A 12,285-nucleotide genomic window follows, 5' to 3' on the forward strand; every position below is an offset into this window, starting at 1 on the left:
ACAAAACGCCACCGCATCTTCAGTTCTGGATAGAAGCAAACTCGTATCCAACCAATCGCTCCCGTAAGTCAGTTGCTGTCCTGTTTTGATTTCCTCTTTTGTGTTTTAGGACGCGTTACGCTTCCTCCTCTGTGGTTACGTGATCTGATGCACCCATAACTTGTCTACTTTTTATTTTCTGATTGTTTTCTGACTGTCTGGACGTTGAAAGCTTCTCTTTTTATTGTTTTATAATTGGATTTCAACTCGCAGCTGATGTTCTGTTAATCTTTTATGGATTCTGACTAATTTCTCTTCCCCCTCTGTTCTTCTTAGCTTTGCAATGGAATTTGTGGCATTTGTAGGTACTTCTCCAAAAGTCTAGCCAACATTTTTTTTTTTTTTAAGTTTAAAACAAACAAAAAAAACATCTATCTTAGTTTGGCATTTAGCTCTACACCTTAATTAACATCATCCTGACTGGAGTCTCATTAAATCTGAAGCCTGACTAGATGTTCAAACTTTTTGGAGATGGTTTCATTTTTTAGAGGGTGCTCTTTAGTTGTCTGGGGTTATTCTGGCTCGGAGGTCCAGGGATCCGATCCAGCTTTTGCTCTTGCTGTCCTTCACTCTGCTGTGTTGTCTCTTCAATATGAATTTTCAATAATGGCGGAGCAGCTTCAAGGAAACAGTTTCAAACACTAAAGAATGACTGTATTTCCAAAAAAAGTATTTGAAAAAAAGTTGCTGAAGAATTTGCTTTGGGGCCAAGAGAGATGTAATTAAATTTGAGAGTAGATCTAAAATAAATAAATAAATACATTTTTCCATAGACATGCAATGTTCTGATACAACCACAGATCCATTAAAACCACGACTGCAAGACAGCAAGCTAAAAAAAAAAAGACAAGTGCAACATTATTTACCATCCCTTGAAATCTAGGAACCATCAGGTATGTCAGTAACACACCTTTCATTCTTATTCGGATCATTTCATGTCGAGTTTTACACCAAAACTGCGTTTCAGCCTCTGATGAACGTGGAAATCTGCATCTCACCTCCATCAAGTCAGCGAGCAAAGGGTAGGGCTGCGCTCGGACCCTCTCCAGCCTCCCTCCTCTTACACATACATCACTTGTAGGAGGGCAGGCGGCGTGAAAGCGGCAGACGACCCCCCCACCCCTTCCCCCCACCACCACCCCCTACACACACACACACACACACACACACATACCCCTCCGCGCCGTCAGCAGGTAGCAGCTGCAGCGCACCGGAGCGGAGCTGGAGGAGAGTCGGCAAGAACAACAGTTACAAGAGGAACAGAGAAGAGCAGGAGCTGGAAGGAGGGACTGTTTCCTAAAAGGCGGGATTATAATTGTGCAGCATCCCGGGGCTTCAGCATGCCGTCAGGGGGTGAAGGCGTCGCAGGTATTACCGCGCTGGTCGCGTCGCTGCTGCTCGGCTCCTGCGGGACAGGTGGGAAAGGTGAGCGACTCCAGCTGCCTTTGCAGGTTCCTGGAAAAGGGCAGCGCATCGTTTATTGGTCCACCGGGATAATATCTGCTCTGACTGGACGTGCGGCATGAGCTTATTAATGGAGGCGAGGCGGACTTTAAACTGTTTGGTGGAAAGAAACAAGCGAATTAAAGCAAAACACGCGAGGAGAATTTTACAGAAGAAAGCATTTCAAATCTAATATGATAAAGTTGGGAATGGGAAAATAGACATAGACACGGGAAAGTCATTTTTAATTATTTAAATGACGTTTTTGAGGGAGAAAGGAGGCTTCAGCTTGAAAACTGAAACTCAATTCAATATATTATTTAGAAGTAAGTACTACTTACTTTTACTACTCCTAATGTTAAAACGGGAGAAAAACATATTTAAATGATATAGCCCCCCCCCCCCCCCCCCAAATTTACTCAATAAACGCGCATCATTTTCATGAAAACAGATTAAGTTGGTTTTTTTTAAACAGTTTTTTCCCCAGATGCAAACGTGTATTTATCCCCACAAACCGAATTGATGTAAAACAGCGATCAAACCTGCGTGCTGGAGCATTCTTCTCCTGAGTGGTGCACACTGAAAATGGCATCAAACCGAATCTGTCAGCGTGACAGAGACCCTTTTTCATTTGCAAAATACCAACCAATGTGACCGTAACAACAGTTAAATATAAAAGATATCAATCATAAACACCAAGAACACACTCACATTATTATTCCACATTACGTAGACCATTTGTATTATTATTATTTTTTTATTTTAAAATGACCAAATCTTTAATATAAAGATTTAAAGTGGTAAGTTTTTCTGTTTTGGGGGCTTTACTGGAAATGGGGCTGAGTTTTAATGACATCAATCATCATTAAATAGAGCAAAAAAAAAAAACATCACATCAAACCAATTAAGTTTTTTAGGTTGTGTGTGATAAATCCAACACACAACAGGGGGTGCTTCAGCACCCTCGCTTATTTCATGCATTCAAATCACTTTCCGACGGACTCACTGGAAGAACTGCTGTGATAAATCAAAAAAGATTCAGAACATTTTTAAATTTAACCGTTTGGGTCTGGAAAAAGTGTGACTGTAGGGGATTCACTGCTGGCGTGTTTAAAGAGACATCTCCAGTCCCTCCAGTAGCGTTCCCATTTTAGCATCTCCAGCATTTGATGTTTTCTCGTGAGGGGAGCAGCGATGGGGGGAGCTGGTGGTCTGTCCACGGAGATGAAAAGAGCTGCACAGGAGGACGCCACTGTCTCAGCTCCGGTTTTAGACTTAGCAATGACCTTAGCAAGTGTACTCCGCTTCGGAAGTTCGGAAGTGACAAAGACTAATAATGTGTCTTCGGTACAGCATTTTTAATGCTAGAGAAACTGTATTTCCATCTGGTGTGGAAATAGCTGTTGTTTTGATGACTCATAATTGATATCCCCATTCTGTCCATCCTTATCCTTCTGCTGATACAGTGAATTAGGTTTTAATAAACATCAATAATCACCTTCCTGTTGGCTCAGGAACCTTAAAAACACTAACAGGTTGGTGGCATATTTCCAAACCGACCATTACTGCTGCAGTGGAGGACAAACAGAAGGAATGGAAGCAGCCTGGAGCTCAAATGATTGTTTGTGAGGATATCAGCTGTGGAGTAATAGCATGGAATAAAAGTGACCCACACATCCATCTGAAATTGGGACAATGTCTGCTTGGCCTCTGATATGACAAACTCCTCAGTGAATACACTCCATGATTCCTTTCCCCTTCCAGCATTTACGTATCAGCCAGAACCTTTATGAAAACTTAATGACCTGATTTAGGTCCAGACTATGCTCCTGAGATATGGGTGAGAAGGCAGGAGTGGACCTCTCCCGTCATGACTGCCCCTCTCTTCATACATTCTCCTTTAGTTTGTCCTCTGTCCCCTTCTCCATATTTCCACATCCATTTTTCCACATCAGCATCTTTCATTATGTTTCTCCCTCGAGTGTTTTTGGCCTTTTCCAACAACTCCTTCTGCCACTTCAACTTATTGGTTCCGGTGTCTGAGATCCGGCCATTATTACCAATCAGTTTAATCTCAGTTTAGATAGAAGTAAACTTTTATTTCTACATTTGTTATATCAGGACAATGACAAAATTAGGACACACTATTAGCATTTTAGGTTGCAGCATTTTTCCAAACTACCAATAGTCATTAATTATTCAACATTTACTTAAAATAAGTAATTTTACTGTTTGGTAGGTGTTCCAATAAATCAATCATCACATCTACATAAAATTATAATTAGTGATTTATTTACAATACATAACTAAATGTAGAATCATTGTAGACCTATTTAAAATGAAAACTGTAGAACCAGATATCATTTATGACCCCGGGACTTGATTGAGACACTCTTGTTGAGACCAGAGTCAGAGCATCTGTGCATGGGTTGTTCTGAGTGTGGGGATTCAAACTTTTATTACTCTTCCGTTGTGTTCTGCTCTCTTTGCATCAGACTCAAACCCGCCTCGTAGACTTTGCTTCTGACCCAACATTTTTTGAGCGGGTGATCTTTTGGTCTGAGCTCCACGTGAAGCTTCCTTGCCTCTGCTGGTATCCACTGGTTTTCCTGCTGGCCAGTCTAATCCTTCTGAGGCCGCATCTCGATCACAGCACATTTCATAGCATCTTTGAACCGCTGCATGGCAACAACAGTGGCTGTAGGTAATACTGCTGCTATACAGCAGGTGGACTCCATGTACATGATAGCCCTAAAGAATCTACAGCCTTGATTTGTGCTGACATTGATACTCAGTAAAGTGGATATTTGCATAAGCAGCCGGTGCAAATGAACAAGAAGCAAGATGCTTTTTTTTAGTATTATTTCTCATTTAACTGGCATTAGAAATATATAATGTGGGTCGTTAGATGCAAAAATCAGTAAAATCGAACTTTTTCCACAGCCACACTCAGGCTACATAAGCTTTAAAATGCTACGACCAGGTAGAGATGAATTGAAGGCTGAGTTAGAGGAGCAGCTCTGTTCAGAACATCCCCCATTGTTACTTAAATATGACTGTATTGATGAGGGAATATACATGCACCAATAAGCCAGGTTATGAATTCATGTGGTTATTCAAATGTCTGGAACAGTTCTAGAAGGTTAAATGCCAAAGAACAATCGCGCTGTCTGACACTTTCTTCTTTCACCCCAGGTTTGTTTGATTTTCTATTGTCTTCTTCTGTTGTCATTTCCATCACCTGCTGTTATTTAAATGTCATTTTAGACTTTTTTCAGAGGAAGATTTGTCTTTTTATCTACTCCCTTGTGCTTCTGCTATGAGAGAGACAGGAGCCACTTTAGGTTGATTCTCCTACACATCACTACTGTACCATAATCATCAAAAATGTCTTTAGATGTAATATAAGTTGGTAAGAAATGTGTTGACTTAAAACATCATCAGAATTCATTACATTCAGTGAGTTGGTGGTGCACATCGAGAGAACACAAACCTTTGAATAAAAACAATTTGCTCTGATATGTAAAACAATTTTTCTGCTGTACGTAAAGAAAACCCTTCTGAGGATTGTAGATTGCGCTAGCATCATTTCCAAAACTCTGTTAAGTATTAGCAGAGTTATATGACCAAGGCGAGGCTGCCATAGCACTGACCTGGAGAAGCCAGTGATGAATCTAGATTTATTAATCTGGTGACAAGGAACCCAGTGATAAAGGTGACAGAACTAAAGTCCCCCATCTGCCTCTGTGACCTGTGGGATTTTGTATTTGCCCAAGGCCAGTTCACCAGTTAATGTCTTCCCACTAAAAACAGCCCCATTCATCAACCACGTCGTTACATCAGCTCAATTCAACTTTATTTATAAAGCATCCATTACAATCAGGATTGTTTTGGGTTGTTTTGCAGATCCCAGAGCCTGTTAGTTATAGACCTAAACATCAGCCTCTCTGTTCAGGTCACTATTGACTGAACATTGAATTTCTGTGGCTACTGGCATACAATTTAGCATTAGTAGAAAAACTATTCAAAGTCCCCGAAAACTTTAAGTAGGAAAACTAAAATAATAGCACAACTTCATTTCATAAGGACGAAAAACTTATCCTAAGCTCAGAAAAGGAAATGCATTTAATTTCACATCTGCGCTCTGTACGATTCAGAGCACTGGGTGTTCGAGTGATGTCTGTGGAACGAGAGCGCTGTTAGACAGAGGTAAAGAGGGCCGGAAATGAGTGAGAAACCCTAACAGGAGACACAAAGACAAGAGTTCTCTCACAGGCTTCGAGACACCACGATTGTGTACGTTCACCTCACATTTGTTGGACACTCGTTAACCTTTGTTCTTGAACGCAACCATGTTTTTATTGTTGTATTAGCAGAGAATGATTTAATTGACAACCTGGTTATGATACTTGCCGATGATTTAATTACTCCCCAGTAAGGAGCTTCTTTTTTGATTGATATCGATAATAGCCTTATAATAATATTAATAAAGCTTTTTGTTTTTTGTATAGCACCATCCATAAACTCCTTTGTAGACAGAAAGTCCAGTTGCATAAATTATTCATGCCAATCAAGTGTAGTCCGATTTCCATGTGCATGTAAATGCACTTAATGGTTGTTTGTTTCTGTACCTGCGATGAGCTGGCAACGTGTCCGGGGTTATCAGGTGGTGTAAGGTGGAATTTCTAGGGGCAGGAAAAGGAACGCTCTGTTGTCGCACTCACTCATTAGTATCCCGGGGCAATTTGGGAGCTCTAATAAAGCTACTGTGCATGTCTCTGGACTGTGGGATCAACCAGAGTACCTGAAGTAAACCCTCACAGATACAAGGAGGAGGATACTGAGCCAGTTTCCAAATTCAGCACCTTCTTGCTGTGATGAAAGCACTCTACCGCAACGTAAAAGTTCTTATTTCTGCTGGTGTATAAGAGCAGGTGGAGAATGAGAAGAAAACCCAACAACCACAGAAATAGTTGGTAGAACAAGAAATGTTGAGTTGACAAAAAAACAAAGTAGTGGTGGATTTTGGTTCATTGCACAGTATGGACATTCACTGTTCATGCCCTTCGTGTTAAAGCCATGCAGTGACACTCCCAACTACTTCTCTCATTTCACCCATCAGTGGGTTTCCTTTTCTGTCTTCTCGTGTGTGTGTGTGTGTGTGTGTGTGTGTTTCAGATTCATTGTGGTGACTCACCTCATCTCACCTTCACACTGCTGTAGGTCTGAGATGCACAACAGGACAAAAAAAATCTGAAATAATTTCTTTGTTTTCTGTCAAACAGTTGACTTTCATGGATTGTAATGGGATTATCTTTAATATTACAGTTTTTTTTAAAGAATATATATCCAGGCAAGTTTGATTTCAGTGCAGATATGCATTTATTGCTTTTTTTCTTTTTGGTATTGGAGGATTATACTTAAAATCTAAAAACACTTAATTCCTTGACACCTAACAAGTTGGTGTCATTCAAGTTTCATTTCCATCCATCCATCCATCCATCCATCCATCCATCCATCCTCTACCGCTTATCCGGGTCGGGTCGCGGGGGCAGCAGCCTAAAAAGAGAAGCCCAGACTTCCCTCTCCCCAGCTACCTCTTCCAGCTCATCCGGAGGGATCCCCAGGCGTTCCCAGGCCAGTCGAGAGACATAGTCTCTCCAACGTGTCCTGGGTCTTCCCGGGGGTCTCCTACCCTAACTTTCATTTCCTCATTTAAATTTCAAAAATATAACTCCCCCCCCCCCCTCCGCTGGGTCCACAAGTGCAGGAGGACCTTGAGCAATCAACTCTCATCATGGAGCAACATCACGTGTGTTTGTACATGCTTACTCGTCTCTGTGTGCTTACATGAGGAGTCCAACCTTTCAGACCACAGGCAGGCAGCTTAATTGCTCCTCTGTTTGCCATGCAGCTTAGCTTTGATCACTTCATTTTGCTAATTAAGTGAGCCTCCCATGGAGCAACATGTTAATGAGAGTTCTCTATTAAACTAATGACAGCAATGTTTTTTTATATTTTTCCTTTTATCCAGAACATTTCAAATTATAATACAAAACACAACAGCACAATGTAAATACAATGTAATTACGTATCTACATATAATCACAGTTTGGTGCAACAAACTAGAAGAAATGCTGGAAATAAGAAGGAAATAATGCCTTGTGCTCACTGTTTTACAGCAGTGTTTCTTCTCCGCGTGAGACAGACCGACTCCCTCACACACACATTTCCATTAGCACCCCCCATCTATCAGCAGGCACTTCTTTAAAAGACCAACCTGCAAACACCTACATACAAATTCAAAGTATAAACAACTTACAATTAATAATCTCACCAAATCCAGTGTGAATAAATACTCATGACTGTTGTACAAAAATCTGAAGGTTAAACTAAAAGAACAAAGTCTCCCTCTTCATATCTCCCTGTTGGAACAAAAAAGTCTGAGCCCCCAGGGAAGCCATTTGCTAAAATACCATGAGAAAAGCACAGGAGGCGGAATAATTAATGTTTTACAAAGTAAAAAATAAATAATATATAAAAATTTCAGAGAGTTTGGAATAATGTTTTTTTCTCTCTTCTTGCTCTAACCCAGCCCAGCATCTCCATATTGGAGAAACATCCACCAAATTGCTAAATTAAAGTGACACTGAAAGAATTTGTGACCGTTTAGCTTTTTTTTTTTTTTAAGAATATTCTTAAAAAATCAACCTAAAATGAAGCTGTCGGTTGAAAGTCTCAATCTTTGACATAAGATGGCGAAAATAAGACCCTGTCTATTGTTTTGAGGGATATTTTATTCAGTCTCAATAATTATCTGGCCAAAACAAAAAATGGATAAAACTGACAATGCCACAGCGGTTTACGTCAGCTTGTTTCTCATTAAACCACAAAACAGTCTTGATGTCTCAAACCACATATTGTCCTTCGCAGGAGGTCATGCTGATTGAGTGCAGCACTGGAAAGTACCACTTTCTGAACTTCCACTTCAATTCTTTTGGCTCTGGTTTCATCCTTCATGCTAAGATACTGTTTATGCAACCAAACATATAAAGATGAGCGTTGACATCAGAGTTTCCTGGCGATATCAACGGTAATTAACTCTATGCAACGGCCCGTTCTTTGTTACGTTGTTTCATATGCATACACACAGAGAAAAACAAGCCTCAACCATTTTGAAAACTTTCATCTTGTGTTTGCCAAGGCCAAACATTTTTCATTTCAGGTTTGATTAAAAATGCATTTTACAAGTGTGCTCGACCATTATTCAAGAGGCTTTTTGTTTCAAGTGTGCACTGAGATGGGGCATTTTTGTTGAATGATGTTTTTGTCTCTTTTAAAATATGAAACTTTCTTGTTTGACTAATTGCCTGTTCAGATATTTTTTGGGGTATTTGTTCATATTCATGGATCAATGAGACACTACACTAGTTATTTGCCAAATGGCCAGTAGTTTTAAAGCGGCTTTGAAAAACATTTTATTTTGCCTTTATTTTTCTCACAATGTTAATTTGGGTCAATTAAACAACCAGTGTTGTATTTTCTATTTTCTACTCATTTTAATATTTCTATTCAACTTTGGTGTAAATACATTACAGTGCAGTGCAGCTACTGTTGCATATTTAAATATTTGATTGTGCAGGGATTAGTATTGTTACATCGTGGCAAGAAGGTTCTGGATTTAATTGCAGCTCGTGCCCTATGTGGCATCTGTGTCCCTCTGTGCCACTGTGGGTTTTCTCTAGGTACTTAAACATGTTTTATCTGAAGAGGTGTATATAAGGCTTAACACATCCAAATGCCAAGAGGATACATGTTTCAAACGGTTGACACATACGGTAATTATGAATTAACAAGGACATCAGAGCAGAGGGGAATTTATAGTAGTGCCAACTATGAATCATAACACTTCTCTGTATATATTCTGCCTGGTGCTGCACCGGTTAACCTGAACAGGAGTGAAAATGTACAGATGTTCCAAATTGCTTGTAGAGAGAAGAGAATTAGACCGACAGACTTCGGTGGTTATAACCAGCTATCCAAACCTGTCAGTGGACTGTGGTTTATGGTTTGTGGTAATAAAAATCCCCTTGTGCTTGAAATGAAGTACAACATTGTCGACAAAGTGATCCCAATTGGATTCTTGTCAGATAGTATGACAGGACCAGGCAAATCCTGGAGTGGAAATTTAATTGTCTTTCTCCAGCAGTGGAAAACATCATATATAATAAAACAAGGTTTAAGTTGACATCAGTAATGCTGCTTTTGGAGAACATAGAAAATGACCAATTACTGTTAATAGTAATCTGGTTGATTTAGATCTATAATCTATAAATCAAATTTATAAATGTTTAGACAGTTTCATGTAAATGTTACATTTGGCCCCATAAAACTTCTCTTTCAGGTGAATTCATTGTGGTGAGCATTATTTAGGCCACTAATTATGCTGGTCCTGAATTACTTTAAGGTAATTGTGGTAATGTTTGCATATTTTGTAATCTATCACTGCATCAACATAATACAGATGTTTGCATTTGAAGCACGTATGTTGTGTCAGATTGATTTTTCTTTTAGTTCAGTCTATGTTTGACACTCCAATCAAAGATACTAGTTTCTAATAGTCGATTTAAAACGTTGACCTTGACAATTGTAAATATTAAAAGCCTCTAAATGTCATGCCTCACGTGCCTGTCCCAGTGCAACGGCAGTTATCATAGTCCTGTTCCTAGAGACCTGCTCTCTGCCCCAACTTGCAGTTATCTCTGCTGGTGCTCAAGAGAGCTGGAGGGCTCTGAGTTGACCCTTTCATTTAGAAGATAACTTCTCTTCTGTCGGTGCATTTTTACCCACAGGGTATAACGTCATCACAACCTAACTCAGAGCTCAATTTTGACACCACTACAAATGTGCTATGAAGTAAATTAAATGATTGTTTAGGAATATGATGCATCATTCTGCTTTTTTCCCCCCATTTTGTGCAACAGAAATGTGTGACAGCCCACTGGTGACCAGTCTTCTGCCATCATCTTTTAGAAGCTCCTCCCAGTTAAGCAGCAGCCATGGACCTGTCTTTGCAAAAGTCAACAGGAGAGAAGGTCAGGAAACATTTTAACACACTGTCTTTATTTGTTGCAAAAGTTTCTTTCATTGTGCCACAACTGGACCTTTAAAGCTTTAGAGTAACTCTGCTTTAATTTTAACACTAGGTTACCCAGAATTAGAGTCTACATAACATGTAGACATGACAGCAAATCCTTAAAGGTTTATGCTAATTATTTGCCTTTATTTTCCGCATCAAATTGCATTAAAATGCAGATTTTTGTTGTTTCACATGATTATTGTTGTTTTTGAAGTCTGCAATCTTAGTCTGGGAGCATTGAGGTGTTGGATTATTTTAAAGTGTCTTTTATTGAATAAACCCACAACAATGCATAGCAACTATACCCTAAATAAACAGCACAAAGGACAGTAGTTTAAAAGAAGAGCTTAAAGAAAAAGGCCAATGCGAATGTAGGAAAACAAAATGCAGAAAATTCCAATAAAGTTTTTATGGTTATGCTGGAAGATGCTGGAATTGCTTTGGAGAAATTGTTGATAGCTGAGAAGCAGGGCCAGGCCAGTGCCGCATTGTCCTGAATGATTTTCTCTGCTGTGGGCTGCTGCAGGTTTACATTTCTCCTGTAGTCTTTGCCTCTCTGCAGGACGCAGAGTTCAAAACTTCAAAGACAAACCTCAACTGGATTCACAGTTTGAACGATCTCTCTATGACCAAGCGAGACAGAGATCAAGGTAGAAAACAGGTAGATGCTCCGTAGGTACATCAGTAGAGCATATTTTGAAATTTACTAGCATCATTCGGGTACTGCATCAGCATCTCTCCACACGGATTAAGTCCAAGTCATGATTTCACCTACCTTCAGAATTAGGCAGGGAGCTCAACTGATTAGTGATTTACCGGTTTATTCAACTTGTTTGGGCTCTTGGAAGCAGATTTCTGCACACTTTGCAGCTGAGTGGCTGTAGTGTTGACACAGAAGTGTCTGTTAGAGAGTGCGAGCCACTCTCCAGCTCTTTGACAGTGTGGGGATAATTTAAACAAATTAAACCAAAAACTCTGGAAGGGATTAAGGAATAATAATGTTTGCAGGCCGTGCGGTAGCGAGAATCCAGCCAGCGTGGTTGTGAGATCCACGCACTTCTTTCAGGCACTAATCTTGGGTTACATACAGCAAATTTAAGTGGAGTAAACATGATCAAAGTGCCGTCTCTAGCAGCAAGTAGGATGTTGAGCAGCTCTCAGTGCCCAGTAGAATTACTCTGCAGAGGAACAAGAGTGGGAACATGCTTCAGCTCTTGTAGTGTGGAAAAGGGAGACAGTTTGAAAGACCGGTGTTGAACACAAGGTTTGGAAAATAGGATTGTGTTATTGCCAACTTGTCAAGGGGATTTTTGTGGTATCGTTAGACAGTGAAATGGTAAAATATTGGAAAAACTAAATAACTGAGATAACCTTTTAATCTTTAAAAAGGGGAGAGTATTGATTGCTCCAGGTTAGTCTGTTAAAAATATGAGAATGTGCGAAATTCCAGCCTTTTCTCAGGATATTTTTTCAGGATATTTTTGTGTTCCGAAGAATCACCTGCAGAGTGATGGAGCTGAGCTCTGCACTTCAAAGCAGCTTTGGACAAAGGGACACCTTGACTTTCAAATGTTATGGATAAAAGAGCAGTTTGTAATGATTCTCTTATTTTGTGGCTTTCTTTGAAAATACTATAGCATTCAAATTGGCGCTGCACATATAGA

At 39.8% G+C, this 12,285-nt stretch overlaps 1 protein-coding gene across 2 annotated transcripts in view; it reads left to right on the forward strand.

Moving 5' to 3' along the window:
* LOC101066829 (contactin-associated protein-like 5) overlaps window positions 1–12,285 on the forward strand; it is a 47,154-nt gene that overhangs the window by 278 nt on the left and 34,591 nt on the right. Inside the window, exons 1-2 of one of the 2 annotated variants that reach the window (XM_029827755.1) lie at window positions 1–63; window positions 10,467–10,577. The exon at window positions 1–63 is cut by the window's left edge and continues 278 nt beyond it. In XM_029827755.1, coding sequence (XP_029683615.1) covers window positions 10,469–10,577 — 109 coding nt within the window. In that variant the 5' untranslated portion in view covers window positions 1–63; window positions 10,467–10,468. Of the gene's footprint in view, window positions 64–1,230; window positions 1,465–10,466; window positions 10,578–12,285 lie in introns of those variants that run through there. The other variant, XM_029827754.1, reaches the window with a different exon arrangement.

Source organism: Takifugu rubripes, chromosome 20 (genome assembly GCF_901000725.2).
Source record: "Takifugu rubripes chromosome 20, fTakRub1.2, whole genome shotgun sequence".
Lineage (NCBI taxonomy): Eukaryota > Metazoa > Chordata > Actinopteri > Tetraodontiformes > Tetraodontidae > Takifugu > Takifugu rubripes.